We start from the raw sequence: 23,726 nt of genomic DNA, 5'->3' as shown, positions 1-23,726 counted from the left end.
CCACAGTCTCTGTGGGCAACCTGTTCCAGTGCTTCATCACCCTCTGTGTGAAAAACTTCTAACCTAAATCTCCCCTGCCTCCATTTAAAACCATTCCCCCTTGTCCTATCACTATCCACCCTCATAAACAGATACATAAAAACTTTCACTGTTGTTTAGAGCTTTGTTCAGATCCCGGCCTTCAAGAAACAGAGATGCTCACAAAGTAACTAACTAAATAAATAAATGAAAGCAATTAGTGGTCACCTCTTCTGCACAGCACTTCATGCAGTCTGCCTCTTCCACCCTCCTCATCTTCCACCCTTTGCTAATGATTCAATCTTTCTGTGTTTTTTCCACATGTAGGCTCCCTCTCCTCTTCCTTCTGAGGTGATCTAAATTGAACTGAAAGCCTCTGCTGAAGGCACAGCATCGATTTGTGTAATGGCACTGCAATACTCCACATCCCATGCTTTGTGCATTTTACTTCTCTTTAACCACTAATATTGTCCATCTGCAGAAAATATTCATCTGCTGAATGTGCTGAAGATATGCAAATACCCTTAATAGAAAAGGAAGAATGCCTTTTACTTTTCTCCTTGTTTGATCTTAGACACTGTCCTCATCCTCCCGCCTATGAGATCTTACAATTTACCAGTCCTATTTCCAGGATAAATGTATCTAAAGCGTCTTAAATTTCCTCCCAGTAATAGGATTTTGAAGTCCAAATATAGAATGATCCAAATAAATATGTAGAGATTTTAGCCCAGCCTTACTCATTTTACTAGAATACTGCTGTGGGGGTGTTTTGAGCTGTGCTAATTTGCAAATTTCTTGGTAATAATCATCTTTTCTTCAGGTTCTTTCAACTGGAAACTAATGCATTTCAAGGAGGAAAATGCGAAGAAAAACAGCAACAACTGAAATAGACTCAGTGGGGGAGATTTTCAGATTTGTTTTTTATTTGGTCGTTTATTTCTTCAGAAAAAGCAAGCAGCTCAACTAAATAAAAAAGAAAAATCCCTGCTTATGAAATCCAGCAGACAATAGAATGGTCTCTCAAGTGATGTGGTAAAAGCTTCCATTACCTGAGACCGTGAATTGAACTTAACCGCCATATTGAACTTAACGCCATAAAACATCCCTTTCTTTCTGAGCTCCAAGCACTGCACCAATACTCAACAGTCTTACCAGCTGGTAATGTTAAAAAGAGAATGAGTTATGACAGGGTTACACAACGATACGATCTTTCTCTCTCTATGTACACTGACTGTTATACCCTCCACAGAAATGAACAATGTTTGGGGTTTGTTTTTTTTCCTATTTTGGACTCTCCCAACATGAAACTGAAGTTATGAAACACCAAATCTTTCTGCAGGCTTCTCAACAAAACAACTGTGAGCTAGATGGGCCAGTGCGGCTCACAGGGGACCAGCACCTCCTGGGAGGGCTTTAATATCTCTGTATAGTGTACAGCTTGTGAGGATTTGGGGATCCCTGGGAGGCTGGTCAAAATTGCTTCCTAGACTGTCACAGCACCAGCATTCCCAGGCAATGTTAAAAACTCCCATCTTCCATCCGGATAACAGTGAATGGAAGAGAAGAGGAAACTTCAACATATTGTTCATGGTTGCAATGGTCTCTGAGCTGAGGAAGCTTCCATTGGTACTGAGGGACATGGTTAGTGGGCATGATGGGGATGGGATGATGGTTGGACTTGGTGATCCCAGGGGTCTTTTTCCAACTTTAGTGATTCTGTGTTTCTATTCATCTTGGCATATACCAAATTCTGGTTTCTGATGTGACATAGAAAATGTTCTCATTTCAAGTTTAACCCATGCTTTTACCTATACTTCAGCCCAGTCCTGTCTCCCTACAAAAAATTTAAGCTCATATTTATAGTTGATTTGTCTACTTGATGGAAATTACAGTTAAAACTAATTTTATACAGGACTTGCACTCCTCATGTTTCCAAGCATTAGCTCAGTGATGGCCCAGACTGCAAACATCCCAAACAGTTTTCTTCTGCCATTCTGCCACCTTGCAATGCCACAGGTCCATACCATCAGGTTCTCCCGTAACCACAGGTTACATTTTTTTTCAGCTTATGTGATAGTAAGATGTAAGTTTATTAATGAACACTAGTGCAACCTCACCAAAAAAAAAAAAAAAGAAAAAGTCATTGTGTCTCTGTTCAGCTACACTTACACTCAGGCCAAGGACTTTTCTCTTTCTTCTCCATGACGATTCCAGAAAGTCGCAGCAAATCAGGATCTTTCTACCATCATGTGTACCCTTGCACAAGCCAAATGACTAAGATAAACATCCCCCTGTAATAAACAGCATAACCATCTCCCATTTTCTTAGAGATATGATTCTGTCTTGTGATCTATTCATGAATGTAACAAGTCTTTTGATCTACTTTTATTTAAGATAGTTTAAACTGGTATCAACGTAAAGAGAAATCTAGTAAAATTACAGACGTGGTTGAAAGAAGTAGCTCTCCATTTCATGCAGAGAAGTAAAATGTCATAAATGCATATTCAGCACTCACCTATATCTTGGGTGTCCAACCTTTTGGCTTGCATGGACCACACTGACTTCAAAAGAAACATTTTAAGCTGCATATATATAGGTTGCTCCAAAAGTAATTCTTCCTATTTCTTTACAAAAAGCACAATAACGCTATTTGATAAAGCAAATTCTCAGCTACAAAACACTATTTTTCAGCATAGCCAACACCATGAGCCATGCATTTTTACAAGTGATGCACAAGAGCCTGCGGGTTCATAAAAATTTGCGCCAGTGGAGGTGATCCACTGTCACTATTACATCTGAAACGCACCATCCACCACCTCACGGAGCACACATCCACTGTTTGGCCTCCATAAATGTTCACAAATGTCAATGAATGTCAGTGGGTGCCATTCTTGCTTCATGGAGGATTTCAAGGACACACCTTTGCTTCATCTGCACTTTCATATCAGACAGTAATTTGTCAGACTGCTTCTCTGCTGCCATCTGTTGCACACAACATGTAATGGAATACTGGTGGAAAGGTTCAGCCTCTACTGCCATCCCACCAACATCTGCCTCTGATATCATGGACCAGCATCAATAAGAGGCAATACTTTCAGAGCAGCCCTTGTAAAATATGTAATATAGTTAATGTATGTATGTAACAAAGCTTACTTCAATATTTTTTATTAAAACATTTTAAAAGTGTAACAAAAATGTAGATCTAGTGGGATGTGTGGCCTTGTTTTTGTGAAACTAATGCATCAGTCTGGTTCGATGGCAGCAGTTGCAATTCTTGCTCTGTTACAGAGGTGATTCAGAGGACACACACTGCCAGTGAGAGGCTGCAGATCATCAGACTTCATAAGGCATTTCTGAGCGAGGAGATTTTTGAGGTGTTTAAGAAGAGATGGAGAGAGGGCAGGAAGGACAGTGGTAAAGACCAGGCAATGGTGAAAGACTGGACTCCAAATGTGAAACATAATCTATGCTGTTGCAAGGCTTCCCTTGCGTCCACAAGTCTTTCTTCATCACACACACACAAAGAAACATCAAGCTGGACTCCAAACAAGAATACGAGTGACTGGTATCATTGACTTTTTTTCTGTTTTTTAGCAAAATGACTAGTAATTTCTTTCCACTCAAAGGAGGCTGGTAGGTATTACTGCAGTTGTTCAAAGAAAATGAATCAGGAGCGAAAAAGGAAAAGGTGTGATTCTTTACAAGTGAATGCAGATGCATGTCTGTCTGGCACCTTGACTTTTTCTCTCTTTTCCTCAGCAGAAACAGCATTACAGGGAGAAAAAGTTTGAAAGAAGGAAGAAAGGACATACAGCCCTGCAGCAACTAGGGCAAGTTGGAGAAATGAAGCCTGAGGAAGTTTGGCTCCACATCTCCTCATGAGCAGCACCCCAATGCTATGGGCATCATGGTAGTGGCTCACCACACAGTGTGATACCCATACAGTACTACCAACCTGAAAAACAGTCCCTTCTCCACTATAACTGTGCTGTAGTCATAGGGTAAACCTTGGGCTGATCTGACTCTAGCATTGTCCCTGAAACACCAGGAATAAGTTATGCATGTTCCTTGCTGCTGTATTTCCCTTTTACTATAATGGAAAGTAAAAAGAAATTGACTCTTGCTGATCTTTTAACAACGTATTATGCTTTACAGGCAACCAGACACCCATCATTGTTTTCAAAGTGGTCCTCTTTAGGCTTATTTTACCTCTTAATATATTAATGCTATTGTAAAATTCATTAACTTTTAAAATTCATTAACTTTTAAAATTCATTAACCTGTGAGGATAGGGTTTGGAGGTACAGGAAGGATCAGAAGGTTGTACCCAAATGTTTTAAGAAAGGACTCCAATCTTCTGCTCTCATAAAAAGGGGGAGGTATTTCCCCTAGAGAAAGGGAAGCATTCAAGGCACTACATGAGACCTTGATGAGACTTCTCAGCAGAGAGAGCTTCAGAGGAGGATTCAACATGGAGCAAAACCAGCACAAAGCTGCCAGCTTGGAGAAAGGAGTGAGGAGCCTACCAGCTACAAGGAAACAGAGGGGAATATGCCTTGTTTAGCCTAACAAAATGAGAACTGAGGGGAGGTATGATGACTCTATAAATGCATCAGAGTAAAAACAGCAACAGGGGATAATGATTATATTAGCTAAAAGAAAATATTGGCATAGGAGCTAAAGGATGCAAGCCAACCATGAATTCACTTTGGTTGGTATTCAGAAGACACTTTCTTACTATCAGAATAGTGACATTCTGGAACATCCTTTCAGTGGAGGTTGTAGGAGGAAGAGGCATGATTGCTTTTAAGATAAAGATCAATCAGTTTACAATGGGGATTGGATGACAGCATGCCCACAAAGCAAGAAACAGCCTTGGATGACCTAGAGCATTTTATTTAGTTTGGTGAAAGCATTGCAAATTACCTGCTATGTAAACAGCTGCAAGATATGAAATGCCTTGCAACAACATTCCTTCTCCACCCATGTACCATTCTGGAATGCACAGGGATGGACAGGGCACTTGTTTTTCTTCACCTGGTCCCTGGATCAATGTGTCCTCTTATTGCCTTTCCCATGCCAAAATACGCTTGGTGTCTGGAGCCCTTTCCACACTTTGCCTCTTACTCACATCTTTGCATTAGCACTGCAGCTGATGGCACACCACAGCCATAGGATTTGCATTAGTTCAGTTGGCAATTCAAGAACTGTGTGGGCAGTATCATCCTGTTGACAGTCTCCCTCTGCACATTCCATTGCCACTTTTGTAGAAGCATAGAATCATTAAGGTTGGAAAAGACCACTAAGATTATCTAGTCCAACCACCCAACCATGCTCATTAAATCTTGTCCCTCAGTGATCTATTCACATTTTTCTTGAAAACTTTCAAGGACTTTGTAGCTATTTTTTTTTTTTTTTTTAGGGTGCAGTGAAGACTTCTGCTCTTCCCAAAAATTCTCATCTCCAAATGCAACATCTCTAGCTGGAAGCAGAATCAAATAGGCAGCCTACTTTCATAGAAATAGCCATGACCCATCAACATTATTTGAAGAGAATAGGGTTGCCTTTCCCTCCAACAGGCATCAACTGCAGGTCTCCTCAGCATGTTGCCTGTGGCCATTAAAGAGGTATTTCTGCACTGCTGTCAACTGGGGTTTGCACAAATGCATGGCTGGTAAGACATCTGAGTGTGACTGATGTGATTTGGTGCCCAGAGCACACTCTTCCTGTCTGGAATCCATTATTCCTGCTGTAATGCATAGTTTGTTTCCCCACCAGATGGAGGAGAATGTTGCCTTTCCATCTCTCTCAGCATGTGAATAGGAGCAGCAGGAGAAGGTGAGTGTCCATTGTGACAGATGCTGTGGCTCTAGGGGATATTCAGGCTGTGGTACTGATGTTACAAATGACTGCACACACCCTTGTGGCTTTGTTAATGACTATATTCCCAGCTGAAGAAGTAGGGAAATGAACGCTTCCTGCAGAAACTGGAGATAAATGGGAAGTAATTTAAGTCAATCCCCGATACTGAAACAACGCAGATGACAAATCTTTTGAATTTTTGCATCTCTAGAGAAGCAAGCCTATGCTCAAATAGTGCTTGATTGCTTTCTTTATATATCAGGCTAAGGAAATTATACAGCTGGGGTAATTGCCACCCAGTGTTTATTTTACCTGAAGTCCACTGTAACATTATAGTCACTTCATATATAAGAATTTCCATAACCTTTTAAAATGCATTTATTTCTCAGAGGGCAGTTTGATAGCTGGTGACATACAGGTGTTGTAATGTGCACAGAGTAGAATGCCTGTGCAAAGCAAAACAGACTTTTCATGGAAAGGCAGAGATCAGGGTTTTAATCCAGGTCTCATTCCAGTCAATGTCAAATCATCTTGGAATCTAGGAAAAAATTACAGAAAAATGGGACAGGACTGAAAAAAGGTTTTGGAGTTTCAAAGTATGATGAAGAACTGATAATTGTTCATACAGCTCTGAGAGCTGCATTTAATTTTGTATGTAATGTGGCTGTGGGCTTCTGCTCATCTTACTGTTCACTCTTTTGATATTCATTGCATTTGAGAGTCACTGGGCTAAGTACTAAAAAAGCACCAAAAAAAAGAGAGGGCTATTGAATCTGGAAACTTGCTCCTCAGTATAGGCAGCAGACAGACAGGAACAGATGGTGGATATAATGTGGGAAAAGCATGACCACTCAGTTGTGTGGCTTAATGGGCAGTAATCCCTAGCACAGAACTAATCTCACATCAAGCATAAGCAAGTACATGCACATCCCAAAATGCTTTGTATTGGTAAGAGTTCTTCAGTCAGTATGCATCTCATTGCTAAGGAGACACCTGAGGGAACACACTGAGTAGTCTTTTAGCAGTTTGTCTTCCTGGAATGCAGGCAAAAGAATGCAAGATGCTCCGAGTAAAATCAATGAGGAATATTCTCAAAATACTCTGAGATTGGCTAATGCTGCACATCAGATCTTAAAAACTATGCAGACTCTCTGCTCTTCTGATTCCCTCACTACAACCTTTTCAATTCAAGGATACAAAAATAAAGGAAGGGAGGAAGGAAGGAAGGGAGGAAGGGAGGAAGGGAGGAAGGGAAGGAGGGAAGGAGGGAAGGAGGGAAGGAGGGAAGGAGGGAAGGAGGGAAGGAGGGAAGGAGGGAAGGAGGGAAGGAAGGAAGGAGGGAAGGAAGGAAGGAAGGAAGGAAGGAAGGAAGGAAGGAAGGAAGGAAGGAAGGAAGGAAGGAAGGAAGGAAGGAAGGAAGGAAGGAAGGAAGGAAGGAAGGAAGGAAGGAAGGAAGGAAGGAAGGAAGGAAGGAAGGAAGGAAGGAAGGAAGGAAGGAAGGAAGGAAGGAAGGAAGGAAGGAAGGAAGGAAGGAATTCTGTTGAGTGTGAAGGATTTGAAGCATCCTACATTTCCCCACCCAACCTTTATAGTCCAGGTGTACACTCTGAAAGGATTTCTAGATTTTCTAGTACAGGGAAAGACTGAATTGCTTAATACCAGCCAGAACATGCTAGTGATTTGTGTTGGCTGGTTCTTTGTATTAGCTCAGAAAAATGGGAATGATTGAAATGAGCTTTTCTGTACATTTCTGCTCTGATGAGAAGTGCAGTAGGAAGGACTACATGTTGTTATTGTTGTTATTACTATTACTATTACAATTACTACTACTCCTACTATTATTATTTTCTGTGGGAGGAAGGGCACATAAGTAAGTCTCACCAAGGGAAATCTGAATGATTGGTGCTTCAGTAGCTTTATATGCAAGTATCCTGCTATATGCTTATTTTTGCAAATTCATCTGCAAATTCATTCTCTCTCCTCCACAAGCAATCACCATCACATTCTAATACCTCTGAACCATCCAGCGCTGAAAACATTAAGCTGTAGGGGAGCTTGAATCCTTTCTCATTTTATGGTACAGGATATTAAACATACCTTCCCTGCACATTTACTGGCTATCATTATCAAATACTTGTCATCATCAAATACCAGGGTAATTTAGGCGTTTGATTTTCAAAGCAATCTCTGTTCCTTTAGGCTGCACCTAGCCTCTCCCAGCCATGCTAATGTCTTATTCTGACTTGCTGCTGTTTCCTTTAGGCTGGCATGTCCAAGCACTTCCAGGCATTACCTGCTGCTTCCATGAAGTCTGTAGCACCAGCAAGATGGCAAAGAGCACAGCATGGTGAGTTCAGCCTCTGGTAAGGTTCTGGCCATAAATCTGCAAAGGCACTTTTCCACTGGGTTATGGGTTGGAGAGCAAGGAGCACTTTCAGAGAGTTTTGTCTGCAGCAGACATGCATGTGTACATGCACGGCAACCTCTGCACAGCTCTTGTATTTATCCTAAGAGATAGTGGAGCTGTGCATTGTGGTTGAGCAACTTTATTACCATCTGTTATACGGATCACACTATACATTCATGTAGTGTAACAGACATAGGCCCTTCTCCCTTTTTAATTCCTCTAAGCCCTACTGTAATGAAGAAATTGTGTTCTGTATTCCTTAAGTAACAAAACCATCAGCAAGACCAGAAAGCAGATATGTAAGCACTGGGGAAGCAGCACATCAGTGATGGGACAGGTTTACCTTCACGTATGGCTGGGAATTGTGGTCTGCAGGCAGCATGTGACTGGCAGTGGTCCCTGACAGTCATATGAGTATCTGAGCATCTAAATAAAAGGAAGAGTCCTACGTCAGTAGAGATGATAGGATTTAAGCTAAGAGTCAGCTGAGGTTTGTTGAACAGGGACCTTTGAGCAAACAGAGCAGTCATTGCCTGACTAATTGCACACAAGTGCTGCCTCTGTAACTGCTTAGTAACAGGATTTCACTCTTTCCTATAGATCCACTGCTGTAAGCATAACCAGCCAAAACCAACCTACCCTGCATACAGAGCCATCTCTAGGCCTTGTCTATTAAAAAGCCATGGTGAGAGGGGAAGCTGTGTCATGATGCTGCAGGACAAGTTCAGGGTGGATAACAGGAGAAACTTCTCAGGAAGAGCGGTGCTGCAGTGGCACAGGATGCCCAGGGAGGTGGTGGAATCACTGTCCCTGGAGGTGTTCCAGAACCATGTGGATGTGGCACTGAGGACATGGTCAGTGGGCGTGATGGGGTGGGGTGGCGATTGAACCTCGGATCTTAGATTTCTTTTGCCCGTATGACTCCATATTCCGCTCTAGGCTTTGGAGCACGACTCTTCCCGCCAGCCCGCCCATCGATGCTCTCGGCATTCCCGCTCACCGCCTCCTGCCCCGCCCCCACTCCTCGTTACAGGCGCTCGGCGCTCGGCTGGCCGCCCTTGGCGCCGGGCGGCAGTCCCTTGTCTCCTTCTCCAAGATGGCGGTGGCGGGAGGCATCGCGGCGCGAAGCGGCGGCGCGGAGTGAGGCGGCCGCGCGCCTCCTACCTTCCCCTCCCTCCGTTCGGCACCGCAGGCCGACAGCGCTCGCCGCCACGGAGGCACGCCCAGGCCTGCTGCAGGGGCGGAGCCGCGGGCTGGAGTGAGGCCGGGGCCCGCTCGGGTGAGAGAACGAGCGAGCGGCGGGCGGGAGCGAGCGGGGCGGCTGAGCCCGCTTCAAACGGAGGCGGCGGGGCCGGGGCTCGTGCCTGAGCCCGGGATGTGGGGCGTCGGCGGACCTGGGCTCGCGTCAGGCTCTGGGAGTGGTGGCGGGAAGTGAAGCGAGGGAGCCGGTCCCACCCGGGAGGACAGAAACGCATCAGCCCCCCGGGAGAGCACGCAGGGCCTCGGTTCTGCAGCCGTGGGTGTGAGGGAACGGGAGCGTGGGAAGAGCGCTGCTCCCAGTGCTTCCTCAGTGCCGGAGCAGTGGAACCGAATGGCAGTTGTAGTGCAAGACAAGTTCAGGCTATGTTCTTTATGTGCAGGGTCTAGATCGTGTGTTCCTTTAGGTGTTATCTACCAGCAAATATAGCTGACAGGCTGCTTGCCTAAGCTTCAAAAAGAGATTGGAAGCTGTGCCTACAGCTACCATAGTGTTACAGAGGGATCCGTAAGGACTGTAGAGTCCAACCCCTGGCTCCACACTGTACCACCCAAAACTCAATCTCTGTGACTAAGAGTGTTGCCCACATATTTTCCAAGTCATCTCTTCATGAATGACTGTCATCAGCTTTGGTTTGCTGAGCAGTATTTATCACCAAACATCCCTAGTTGGAAGGCACCCACAAGGATCATTGAGTCCAGCTTCTGGCTCTGTACTGGACCACCCAAAATCAGACCCTGTGTCTGAGAGCATTGTGTGAACACTCCTTGAACTCAGACAGCTTGAGTCCATGACCACTGCCATGAGGAGCCTGTTCCAGGACCTGACCATCCTCGATATTTAAGGATAGGCCCTGAGCACAGTGCTTCAGTATTGTGTGTGCTCCTGCTGAAGTCCATCAGACTACGAAGAGCTGAGCATCAGGTCTTTTCAAGATCTCCTTTAAGATTGTCAGATCTCATAATGGCAAGATGCTTGTGAAGCTGTTGGGTGCGTGCACAAATTCTGCCTACAAATTGCGGTGTTTACTAACAACAATGTCTGGTGGTCAGAATGGTGACTGGAAACATCTTGAGTTGGGTGGTTTCCCAGAACTTGTGTTCTCTTGAATTCTCACAAACTTTAACAGAAACACCTGTGTAACCCTTAGCTTGAAATAGTTGCAACTTTGTTCTTTCACATAAGTAACCACAATCAGATGAATACTTTGTACCCTCCAGCCATTTGTTTATTAACTCAATGTATACACAAAGATGTAGTGCAAGTTCACTGATCTCGAAGTAACTTAAATGTGGCTCCATGCCTGTGACAGCTAGAAAGGGCAAACTGCATCATCTTTATGGCTGAGCATTCGCACACAAACAACATTAAAAAATCATTTAAGTGCAATTGGTTTAATCTCTTATGAAAAGAGGTAATCTTTTCATGTTAAGCCATTTGCTTACCTCACTTTTGAAGAACAAAATCAGTTTTCTTAGAGAACTGAAGTGCAGCTATTGCGCAGTGGTGCTGTTCTTCTGTATGCTAGCAGCTGTAGAATAGAATAACTCAGAAGAGACCTGAGATTTGGAAGCTGCCAGGGGAAGGGTGCTGCAGAAGTGCTAGTAAAAAAGAGCACTTTCCACTGTTTCCTTTCCCATGGCTGGCATTCAGAATGGCTGCAGTGGTAGTGTCAGGAAACTCATCAGCAAGATGTACACCTTCACTACAAAATGTGAAACCCTTAAGCTCAGAGGATTTGAAACAATCCTTATAAAGCACAATGATGCATGCCTGTCTTTTCCTTTGCTTCATCTGAAGTTCAAGAATTCGTTATTTCTCTTTAACTGTCTCACTCTTTGCTACAGTGGTTTCTGCCAAAACATGTCTTTAATACAAGTTCAGGTACAATTTCATTTGTGACAAAAATCAAACAGCTATATTCTCCCCACTTTCCATTTCTGTGGATAAATTACATAAGTGACCTGGAGATTTTACAAGGAAGAAGTGGTCCTGCTACATTTTTAAAATAACAAACAACAAAAAAATCTCCTTCTTAATTTAAAAAAAAAAAATTCCATCACATCTGAAGGATGGATGAGGAAGAAGACTTTCCCACTGTCTTCCAGAGAATCTTCATTTTGTTCGGGTGTTATTTCTCATTTTACGTTGTGGTTCTTCCTGATGGGAGGGTTATTTTCATTCTCTGTTTCTCAGAACTTTTCCTGTAGATGGGAACAGGGGAAGGAGCCCAGACGTGGCAACATATTCTCAGGCTTCTGCAGGACCACCATGGCTTATGATGACTCCAAGAAGAAAGAAGGTATGACTGCTTCATAATCTCAGAGGGAGTAGCCAAGAAAAAGGGTACACTCTGCAGCCCTCACCGGGTCACAGAGTCAGAGAGTGGAAAAGGAAGTTAGTCTCCTGTGGATCATTGAAGGGTATTAACCTTTCAATTTTATCTGGACTAGTTTTTGCAGGATCCCAAGCCCTTGACTTCCAGATGAAAAGTAATGGGATTAGAGAAACGGGTGGTATTTCATAGAGCAAACACCACAATTGGGAACTCTGCCACTGCAGCCTTTCTCCTCCCAGCCAGGTCAATGAAACGGGAGGCCAGGGGTATGGTTAGTCACGGCAACGTTTTTAAGTTCAGTTACCTTCAGAAAGAAATCTAAAAGGATTAGAAATCAAATCTTGAGAACCTGTGTTATAGCAGGTTATATTGGAGCACTGAACCCTGTCCCGTGTCAGAAAGTACAGAATATTATCTTTTAGTCTCTAGTGCTTGCTGGGTTTTGTGCATCATTGTGTGCCAACGTTCAGTGCTGTCTTATTTTGTATGTAGTCCATGTGTCTGTTGCCTCTTGACATGGTATCTCATTTTTCTTACTTTTCTTGTTTCACATTCATCTTAGAATTCCTAGAGAGTGACCGAAGTGCTGATGACATCAGAGCACATCGAGAGAAAAAGCGATATTACAAGGATGTCGTGCAAGAGGAGGAGAGGATAACAGCTCAGGTCAGAAAGCCTGCAGAGAAAACTTTGAAGGTGTAATAAAGTGTATAAAGCTTGAGACAAGATGGGATGGGTTGCTTAAAAGTCCTTTTATATAGAAAAATTCCTGTAGAAGAAAGCAAGAGCTGTTAATTGTGTCCTGAATTGTTCGGTAGCTTCGCTGGGTAAATGGAGGGGGTCAGTCCCAGTTAAAACTGATTATGATTTCTTTGCCTCAGAAAATAGGGCAGTAGTATTTTTTCCTAGACTTGATGTACAGCCTGCAAATACTGAGATAGTCTGAATGACTTTTTACATAAAAAGTAATATTTTTAGAATGTATAGTTGCATAAAAAGGCAGCAAAGTATGAATAAAATGTGAACTCGTGGCTGTTGCAGACAGCCTGAAATTATAGCTCTTGAGAGGTATAAATTTGCCCTGTTTCCCTGGGGTCTTAACTCTGAAATCATGAAGCAACAGCTTAAGTTTCTTTAAAACTTTCCTCTTGGAGCTCTGCTCTTAGATTCTGCTGTTAGCTCAAAGGTGGCTACTTGCAATTGTTTTTAAAATTTTCAATTCTGGAAAAGAAGATCTAGTTTAAAAATGAAAATCTTCTGCCACATATTTGAAATGCTATAGAGGAACTTCATTTTCAGACCATAAATTGGTAAAGAGATTATAATTGGCTTACATGAGCTACCAAGGTCCATTTTCTGGCCCATCATTTTGATTGTCACCTCTCTGTGCCTTCTTTCACTTCTTTTATCTTCTTCACTATATTAAATATGCGCTGCTCACTTTCATTTTTAAGGCTTGACAGCCTGTGCACACTTAGTTATTTCTCAGCTTGATTAAGAAGTGGATGTCTTTTACCAACTCATCAGCTGATGTCCAAGTGCTGTCTTTCATTGTCTGTTTCTTCTCAAGTGTACTTTTTCAAGTATTCCTGTGTATTAATTCTTTCACTGAAGGAGGGATCCCTATAGAGATTTGTATTTCAGCTTCCTTATGGTCCTACTGTATTGCAGTTTCCAAAGAAAGCTTGATGCCTCTTAGTTGTCTGGTATGCTGAAGCCTATTCTAAAACTGCATTTTTTTGTTCCCTCGTGTATCTGTACTATGCTTTTTGCCTTCTACCTTAAACCTACACTATGGATTCCTGGTGACATACTATGTTTTCTTTGCTGATTTAGCACCTATAATAAGAGTACTGATTCATACATAGGCTTGCTTGGCATTATAGTAGTACTAGTATCTCTTGATACCTTCCACAAATTATCTCTGTTGGCAGTCCATGTGAATCTCATGTTATTTCCATCTCATTTGTCAGCTTTTTTTTGTTATTATTATTATTATTCTAGGACAGTGAGGTCTTTTCGGGGACAGAACATCACAAAAAGAAGAGGAAGCATTCCTCCGATGAGTTCTGCTCCAGGGGTAAGACAGCAATCAGACAGGGGAAGCAGATAATGAACTTGGAGGAAAGTATGCTGTTAAACCAATGGCATCAAATGCTGCAATTAGAGCTTTATCAGGGGGAAAAGTACACCAACTGGGCTTAGGCCAAGTAGTCAGACACCTGACTGATTGGGTTTCTGCTGCACCAAAAGCTAAAGATCAGTACATGATGTTTTCAGAGTTTAGCTTAACAAGTTGCTGTTGTTGGAGCAGAGATCTTCCACTCGTCTGTTCACTGTCAAGTTGTAGTTTTCTAACTCATACCTTCCTTTTTGGCATTTGCATTCTTTTTTTTCCCTATTGTATTACAAGCTGCAGTCTTACTAGCAAATAATACTAATTAATTATCTGAATTAATAAAAATAGGATGTGTCGGAATACAATATGATTACTTTTTGGTTCAGCTTGTATACAGAAGCGTTATTCTCACAATGAAAAAGCTGCCCAGAAAATGACAATCCTGTTCATAAGAGCTTAACTGGCTGAAGATTTATTTTTGTCCCAATGCGAAAAGAACGCCAAGTCTTTGGAATATCTTTGCAAGCTGAAATTAGTAAAAAATCTATTTTCAGAATGAAAAAGCTTATGCTATCAGTTCATTGGTCCCTCCAGGGCTAAAAGTAGTGTTATAAGCTTGTAATATTTCAGGCTTAGTAAGGTATATTTTTATCAAAATATGCTGGTTCGTGTTAGAATACAAACTTTGTTGAAATGCAAGAACTTTCCCGTTCTGTCCTTCTTCATTAAATAGATTGACCAGCTCTGGTGTTACAGCTCCTGAATTGTTTTCTGTAAGGACACACTGAGCTGACTGCAAGTTTCAGAGACCTCCTTCAGCCAAGATGAAAATCACTTAGCTGTAATAAGTATTGCAGGATTCCCACTTCACTTTTGGTTTGTGTAATGCCATCTTTAAGAGAATTGTCTTGATGAGCAGCTCTCTTGACCTTTTTCAGGTCTTTCATCTTTGGATCTACCATCAAAGAAGAAAAAAAAAGCAGTTTCTAGCCCATCCTCCACTGACAAAAACATGGATCTACTCAAGGCTATCGCCACACCTTTGTCCACAAGCTCTAAGTCTTCAAAGAAGACCTCTGAAAAATCATCTTATTCTTCCTCTGGACATTCTGAAAGCAGAAAGGAGCACCACAAGAAGAAGATGAGTGGGAGCAGTGCAGAGCACTCCGTGGACGACAGCAGCTTCCACAAAACTAAAAAAATGAAACCTCTTTATGTGAACACAGAGACACTTACTCTTCGTGAGCCTGATGGCTTGAAGATGAAACTTATCCTTTCACCAAAAGAGAAAAGCAGTGCAACAGATGATGATTCTTTCTCAAGAAAGTCCTCAAAGAAATCATCTCGAGATGAGCAAGGGTCATTCCATCTGGGTCACGAACTGCACAGCTTCCTGAAGTCATCTCGGAAGAAGCACAAACCTCCAGACTCACATCCCCCTTCTGAGACTTTTGGTAGTGAGACATCTGTTTTTTCAGAAGGCCATGGGAGTGAGTATGAGATTTCAGGTATGGAGGCACAGCCAGAATCGGGATCCTCTTCTGGTGGGGAATTGGAGGCCGGTGAGCTAGTGATAGATGACTCCTACCGGGAAATCAAGAAGAAAAAGAAATCAAAAAAAAGTAAGAAAAAAAAAGACAAGGAGAGGCACAGAGAGAAGAGGCACTCTAAGTCTAAGAAGAGTTCAGGGCACTCTTCTGTGGCAGTAACAGAAATAACAGTATCACCACCTCCTCCTCCCAGCGCTCCCTATGTTCTTCCTCCACCTCATCCTACTGTTTTTCACTCAGATGGACAAATTGAGAAGAGGAGGAAAAGGGAAGAAAAGGAGAAGGAAAGAACTGAGAAGTGGGAAAAAGAAAAGGAAAGAGAAAAGGAGAAGGAAAGAGAAAAAGAGAAGGATAGAGAAAAGGAAAGAGAAAAAGAAAAAGAAAGAGAAAAAGAAAAGGAAAGAGAAAAAGAAAAGGAAAGAGAAAAAGAAAAGGAAAGAGATAAAGAAAGAGAAAAAGAAAAAGAAAGAGAAAAAGAAAAAGAAAAGGAAAGAGAAAGAGAAAAAGAAAAGGAAAGAGAAAAGGAAAAAGAAAAGGAAAGAGAAAAAGAAAGGGACAGAGAAAGAGAAAAAGTAAGGAAAAACTAGGGGAACTATAAATTGGGTGTTGGGTATTGTTAAATTACACATTGTTACAAGGACGTGTTAAATTGAAGATTGAGTAATTTCAGCATTGACATCACAGCATATTTGGTGGAAATGTTTCCACTACTGTGTTCCAAGCTTTTAGCAGAAGGAGTATTAATTATTGTTTCTTTGTTTTGTGACATAGGCAGTCTTTAGCCAACATAGTTCCTCTGAAAATGTTATATTTTATATACTTGGTACAGGTTATGTTACCACTGCATCATTTGTTAAGGTAGCTGGTTCTAGCTATTACCAGTAGAATTCTGAGCTGTTCTGGCTGTCATGTAGTCCATCATGACAGTTCCTATAGGAAGGAACTAAGTTGTAAGCTCAAATACTGAAGTTATTTATCCATTTATTGGAGTATGTCTAAGATTTCCAGTCAGAATAATTTTCAATGTATATATATGGATAGACAGGGAGAAGAAATTTCTGTACATCCGCACAGACAAATGTTGCTTTGTGTCAACAAATGGGCAGACATAGCCCAAATTTACTCAGCTATTCTGCTTTATGTGCAAACTTTCCTTTGATCAGAGCCTGACAACTGCTTATGCATCTGTTATCAGTGTACTTGCACAGACAATTTTCCTGAAAGTATGAAGTAATTAGTAAGAATCATTTAGAAGGAACAAAACATGAACATTGAAATTGAACAAAAACTGAACTGCTTCGACAGATCCACGTTGGTACAGTGGGACAGTTGTGGGTTTTTTTCAATTGTAAAACTGAGATATGTTTACAGTTATTTGTTGCTCCTGGATTTAGAATAGCAACAATTTTGACTTAGGAATGTGATGCATCAATAGTTGTTGCAGAACAAGTCTTCCATTAAAACTGATTCTGGCCAGTTCCTATTGCTTTCAAAACTGCTAAATTTGGCCACAACATGTAAAACGTGGCTATTTTATCTTCCTTATCCAATCACTGTGTCTTTCTTTAAGTCTTTGATAAATGTCAAATTATTAATAAAGTTGAGTATGTCTTTTTATAACTAAAAACCTTTGTTTCCTTTTTTCTTCCGTCCAGCCAAAGAAGAAAAACATGTCTGCCTATCAAGTGTTCTGTAAGGAATATCGTACCAATATTGTGTCTGAGCACCCTGGGATAGGTGAGAGAAAAGCGTAGCTTCTCTTCTCTTCTCTTCATTATACATCGGTCTAATTAATTAGCAGGACATACCTTCTCTTTCATACTAACCTCTGATTTTTTGAGGCAGTAAAAAGGACAGAAATTGATTTTATGATTCGCTTCGTTGTATTTTAACCAAGCTGTGAATCTGGATGAAGAAATTTCCTACTCTTTTCTTTCATTTACTTTAAGAGTTGTTTTCTTTGTGTTATTTTTCTGCATACTCATGTGTGATCTTGTATTTCCTGAGTCACTGGCAGTAAGGAAATGCACAACAGAAATCATTTTTAGACCCATTAGTGTGGAAAAGGGATTACTTTCTAAATGTGTGTGCATAGGCCAGTTTTTCACACTGTTGAAATTCACATAAATTCCCTGTATCCTTACCATGATTTTATCCTTTAATCTATTTTGAGCGTTTCTATTTTTCCTCCTAACAGATTTCGGAGACCTTAGTAAAAAGCTGGCAGAAGTTTGGAAGCAGCTACCTGACAAGGATAAACTGGTAAGTGCATGTGAGATGTTTCTGTGAAATGATTGTTGTAAACTAGGTGCTTAGGTCAGAACACAGCGGTGTTATTGCTCAATACCTTAAAATGTTACCTCTGTCCCCAAACTGTGGGAAAATTGATGATTTTGCCTGTGTGCTCATAAAAGCATCCATTTACTTCTCGTGGCATTGCTTCACCAGTTGGCTACGTAATGTTATTCTACCCTGAGGTCTTGGCATCAGGTAAACTAATTATCGAACATTGTCAATCTGTTTTTATGCCATGGTAACTGCAGATCTGGAAACAAAAAGCTCAGTATCTGCAACACAAGCAAAATAAAGCAGAGGCCACCACTGTGAAGAGAAAGGCATCATCTTCAGATGGGGCTCCAAAAATAAAAGGTAATTGCCACACTTTATTTGCTCTACTTGTTGGGTTTATTTTGGAGTGGGGAAGGTGGTGTCTTTACATTTAACTCATCATGTCACTCAACAACAGTGTTTCTTCAAGAGCAAGAATGATATCAGCACTTTTCAAGAAGTCTAGTTAGTAGAATGGTATTGGTTTTAGCAATTCAGGAATTGAAACATGAAGAACTCAGGGAAGTTCTAGTGGGAATATCTTGCTGCAATATGAAAAAGGGTTGTTCTTGCTTTGGCATCTCCGTTTACCTCATCTCCCAAAACTATCAAATCACACTCAGCTGAGGTACTTGCTTTGCGTGGCAGTGAAGGCAGGCTCTGTTCTCCAAAGGTCCACATAACTATTAAACATCTAATACCTTTGATATTTGATCTTCAGGAAGTAAATAGGCTTCTAAGTAAAAGAGTCAAAGTAGATAATACAGAATTTTAATTCCTGTGTTTCCAGCTTCTCCACCAGGAGCCATTTCCCCTCATAAGAAATCTCCCACCAGCACTGTAGTGTTGCCTTCCTCACCAGCCAAAGCCCCTGAGACTGAACCTATAGATGTAGCTGCACACTTGCAGTTGCTGGGTGAATCTCTGAGCCTCATTGGACACAGACTGCAGGAAACAGAGGTGAGTTTGTCCCCAACAGTGATGTCACACCATCATACATAGGACTGGAGAGATTATTCTTTTTGTCTCAAGCCTTTAGGAAAGGGAAAAAAAAAAACATCAGAGAAGGCCTTTACCAAGATGTTTTAGCATGCCCTGTTGTTTTCTCCTAGTATCATGCTCCCAGTGCTTTCATTAGCCACTACTATAATTTCAGCTTATATGCTAATGTAGGAGATGTCATATTTTCCAGTGGTTTCCTAATGTTAGATGATAGTAATTGTCTGCATACCTGCACACACACACACACACACACACACAGACACAGAAACACACAGGTTTAGAACTCAGCCTAGCTTGTAAGCAGAGGACATATTTGGCTAAAATAACAAATATCAGTGAATTTTATGGCTATCAAGGTCATCTCACTATGTTTTTTTGTTTTAACAGCAATAAGATAGATGTTACTGCATTTTGTTTCTGTTACAACCTCATTGAGGTTATTCTTCAGAAGAACAAATGGAGTAAAAATCAATCCCTTTACAAAATTGCATGCAAACACATTCCCTTTTTGAAAGTATATTGATAACTAAAGCATTTTTACAGACTTACCATTTCTTTGGGCTTCAATAATAAAACATTATTGCCTCTAGCTAATATAGTAGAAGGTACAAAATGGAAAGGAAATTATGTGGCGTAAACTGTGGAACTAAAATTGTACACAAAACTGACAACTTTCTAACATTTTCTGCTGTTCCTACATCAGAATGTTGCCTATTGAATTCTTGATATTTTTTTTTCTTTTTCTGAGCTAACAGACTCTCTGTGAAGTGCTTTGCATCGTTTTGTAGGCATGTAAATAATGGAAGTGAACTAGGGAAGCTCAGTAATGAAGATTGTGTGAATGAGAATCAACATAGTTGTGAAGGATCCACAATTTCCGCTATTTGCCCCTATCCAGTTTTTCTTTCCTTACTTCCAGGGAATGGTGGCTGTTTCAGGAAGTTTGTCAGTACTTCTGGATTCTATCCTCTGTGCTTTGGGGCCGTTAGCATGTCTGACTACACAACTACCTGAGTTGAATGGCTGCCCTAAGCATGTTTTGGTAAGTTTCTTGTGGTTATTTCCATTCTAGCCCTGTTAATTTCAGTAGAGACCAGCTACACTTTTCTGATGAATCAATCCTGGAATGCAATTAAAATTCCAGTGCAATAAGAAAGTTTTATTGGTCAAGCATTTTTAGTGGGGGATATCTCTTGAAATTCTTTGAGGTGTCAGTGTTGCAGGGTATTGTACAACATTGCATTGTTCTTTTTTTTTTTTCCCACTGGGAACTGACCTCATATTTGTTCCTTTGTTTGCAGTGCATATAGGTTCTGTTTTAATGGCTGAATCAATCTATCTAAATCAAATAAAAGCACCTGTACACATAACAATTATTTTTGAAAGCTCTAATTTTCCTTAAAAATATAAAAAGCATCTTCCAGCTGCTTTGTATTATTCATACATCCCCTTTTGAGTTGGCAACGTAGAAAATAACGTGATCTCCATTAAGATTCCTTATGTGACTGAGTAGGGCCTCTCACATGTAGCTGTTTCCTTATCCAAGGAAAGGAAAATAGTTTCTGTTTGAAGAAGCTGGGTAGCAACTTTTCCATATTACAATTGCAACTGAGCCCTGATTTAGCAACAGCTTGTGACCTCACTGTGGCACGGTGTGGACACAGATGAAGATGGCAGCACTATAAACTGAATCAGAAGCTGTACCTCCAGCAGGAGACATGAATAAGTGATAAAGTAGAGCAAATATGAAAAATAAGTTTGTAGTCTGCAAAAGCTGAGAGACTGGAATAATATCTGGAATCTGGACAAGAGAATAACAAAAATGGGATGTGAATTAGCATGTTCTGACGGGACAGCCCAATCAGTGATTCATTTTATGAAACTGTTAACAACAAGAACAGATCTGAGAGCTTAGGCTGTGAGCTCCTACAAACTGGCTGTCTATGCAGAAGCTGAGTCAACGGGGTGTTCCCATCATAAGCCATGGAAAAACATCCAATTCTTTTCTCCTTGCTTGCCAATTTAGAACGTTACACCCGTTTTTCACGTGACTAATGGCTCGTATCTTGGAAACGTGATCACTTTGTTGTTACAAAGGGCAATGATGCTGCAGGTAGATTAAGGCACTGATCTGTCACTTCGGAAAGCTGGTATTCAAACTTGATAAGAAAGAAATTATTCGGATTTTTACTGTCAGGTATGTAAAGAGAGTGGTATCTGAAGAGGAGTAAAATTGTGGTCATGGTGCATGTAGTATGCAGTTTATCTTTTCGGTCAGTAGGTGGCATTGTTGAATTTTAGAATCACCCTTGGTACAGATCCAGTTCTCTGTCTTCAGCAATTAAAAGGCAATTGTTCTTAGGGCCTTCAGCCACCTAACCATAGATCTGAGGTTACTGAAATACTACATTTGAAGAACATACAGATAATATAGTGATTGGTGTTGTTTTTGGATGTGTAAAAAAAGGACTCAATCTCAGAATTCTATTAAATTTGCAGGGAAGACTGGAGGGACACTTCTTTTTCCCTTCTGACACCCTGCTAGTAGGTGTTTTTTCTCCTATACACTGCAGAATGTCTTAAAGGATTTGTGAGTATAATGGCAGGGATTTTTGGTGGGGGTTTTTTGCTTGTTTTTTTCACATTGTACAACTTTGATCACTTAAGTACTTCACCACATCTTCCATGTGGTTGATGTGATGTAGCCAGTGTGGTTTGTTTCAACTTGAAAGGTAGAGCATAAGGTTCTTCAGGAAAAAATCACTCGAGGAAAGCCACAAGCATTTTGTTGCCAAGTGCTTCCAACTACTAAGGCTACCTTTGTGCTTAGTTCTAAGTTTTCAAATATGTGACAGTAAGCCAGTAATAAGGCAGTGGTAGGCTAGTGATGATTTATCACTTTGGTTGTCTCTTGATACGGTGACTTGTAAGACAAATGAATGTGCTTAGTACCCTCATCTGTGTCATTTTGGGGATTTTGAGTCACTGCTGGACATTAAAATGTTGTGTTTTTTTTCCCAGTCAAACACACTAGACAACATCGCTTACATCATGCCTGGACTTTGATGGGAAAGGATCCTGGGATTTACTCAACTTCTGCGTGCACTGACCTGTGTGCACGTGCGTTACACCGGCACTCTCCAGGGGCTCCACATGTAGTGTTTTTGAAGTTTTATATATGTACATTACATGCATAGGATTGTATTTTATGAAAAGTTGTGAAGCTGAGAGAACCATAATCTCTTGGTGGATGAAATGTGATCCGATATGGAAATATTTGTAAAAAGAATTCAGAAAGATTTTGAGATATTAGCCTTAAATACAGATCCTTTAATGGGGGAAGCAGCCAGAGAACGTACTTTTGGATGTAAGGAAAAACATGTAACTGTGAGAGCAGTCATTGAAACAGGTAGCCCAGAGAGGTTGTTGAATCTCCATCCTTGAAGATGGAGCTTTCTCTAGCTGAACTTACTTTAGAAGCAGGGGTTGGATGGTTTGGTTAAACCCTTTACGAGTATTCTGTGAGCCGGTAGAGATGGTAGAATATTTTGGATCAAGGAATGGAACTGAACTCATCACCAGCCCCATTTCTGTTCTTGAGTTTAAAATCTGCTTGAGGGGAAAGCTGGATAGCTGAGCAAGGATACAGAGAGCTTTGACTCTTGATCACATCTTCTGAGCCCGCTCTTCAGTCAGTAAATAGCTGAAAGTTGTCAGTGTCAGCTCACCGGTCTGGTAGCTGGCATTTGAAATGAAGTTGAAGATAACAATTTAATCTTTTCTTGTGGACATGCACCTAAGTCATCCCTAGTTTGATGTATCAACAGACTTTCTTGGCTTCAGAGAACGAACTTTCTGCTGATTTTTTCAGGGCGTGGTCAGCCTGCTTTGATGGAGAGCGATAGCAAATGGGAAAATAATTGATTGAAAACTTTGATTTCTGAGACTGCTGACCCCCCTCTCTTTCACCAGCAGCGTTGAAAGAGCCACGGTGCTGCTGTGGGATGGTGGCTGATTGCCAGTTAGAAGCAGTTACAGCTGACCAAGGCACGTGTGTGTTGACAGGACTGGTCCCCCTTTCCTGCCACTTGCTCAGTGTTTGGCTTTCCGCTCCTCTAGAAGAGCTGTAGGAAAGCACCTGATTTTCATATAGGCTTTTGTGTGTCTATATGTGTTTACGTGGTGTTCATATCATATGTATTTAACTTTTACCGATATCTAACAGATTTTAATTTATCCTGTACATTACTGTGTACATATATATATGTATATATACATAATTTAAGAGCAGAAATCCCTCCCTCCACAAGCAGTGGGATCAGGTTCACCTCACCGCTCTTCCTGCAGGAATCAGCTGTGTGTGCAGCACTACGGATCGGCAGCACGTGGGGAAAACTGTGAGCATTTGCAGAAACAGGCTGGCTTGCGAAGCTGAGTTTTCCTCCAGCACCTCCAGCCTCATAGCCAGGTGCTCTGACTCTCACATCTGTGTTCTTGACCTGAGCCTCCGACCCAGGCAGACACATTTTAACGCAAAGGGACAGAGGGATCCTCTTCAGCTTTGTCTTCTCTACAACGGAAACCTCCTGGAGAGCGACAAACTGCACCCAACCCCGCTGTATTGTATTTGTATTTAAAATTTGTACACTTTGTATAATCTGTATCTTGTGGTATTTGGTACTAGAGGGAAAACTTTGGCAAGACTTAGCAGTTTTTATATTTTTGTTATTTCCTTGCCGTTTGATCCAGACGCCCTTACAACACCAACCTTTTTGTACTGTCCTGACAATATAATTTCTTTTTTAACGCTTGGAGTGCTCTCATCCATTTGCGGCGCACATTAC

The 23,726-nt window shown here is 41.2% G+C and overlaps 1 protein-coding gene across 1 annotated transcript; it reads left to right on the top strand.

The window, feature by feature from the left end:
- Positions 1-9,355: 9,355 nt before the first annotated feature.
- Positions 9,356-23,688, top strand: HMGXB4 (HMG-box containing 4). The gene is made up of 11 exons (XM_048946017.1): positions 9,356-9,566; positions 11,742-11,847; positions 12,446-12,549; positions 13,888-13,963; positions 14,941-16,124; positions 17,208-17,289; positions 17,750-17,814; positions 18,096-18,201; positions 18,671-18,840; positions 19,802-19,924; positions 21,904-23,688. Exons 2-11 carry the CDS (start codon positions 11,817-11,819, stop codon positions 21,946-21,948), a joined length of 1,986 nt encoding a protein of 661 aa, XP_048801974.1. The 5' UTR covers positions 9,356-9,566; positions 11,742-11,816; the 3' UTR covers positions 21,949-23,688.
- Positions 23,689-23,726: the final 38 nt, after the last annotated feature.

Source organism: Lagopus muta, chromosome 1, assembly GCF_023343835.1.
Source record: "Lagopus muta isolate bLagMut1 chromosome 1, bLagMut1 primary, whole genome shotgun sequence".
In the NCBI taxonomy this organism is placed as follows: Eukaryota; Metazoa; Chordata; class Aves; order Galliformes; family Phasianidae; genus Lagopus; species Lagopus muta.
This window is presented reverse-complemented; position numbering and strand designations above follow the sequence as displayed.

Excerpts from the sequence above, each read along its gene's own strand:
- HMGXB4 (XM_048946017.1), top strand. The coding sequence starts at position 11,817 with ATGGCTTATGATGACTCCAAGAAGAAAGAAG. Across the intron at positions 18,202-18,670 it reads TGGGGCTCCAAAAATAAAAG|CTTCTCCACCAGGAGCCATT; the intron begins GTAATTGCCACA and ends CTGTGTTTCCAG. Across the intron at positions 18,841-19,801 it reads ACAGACTGCAGGAAACAGAG|GGAATGGTGGCTGTTTCAGG; the intron begins GTGAGTTTGTCC and ends CCTTACTTCCAG.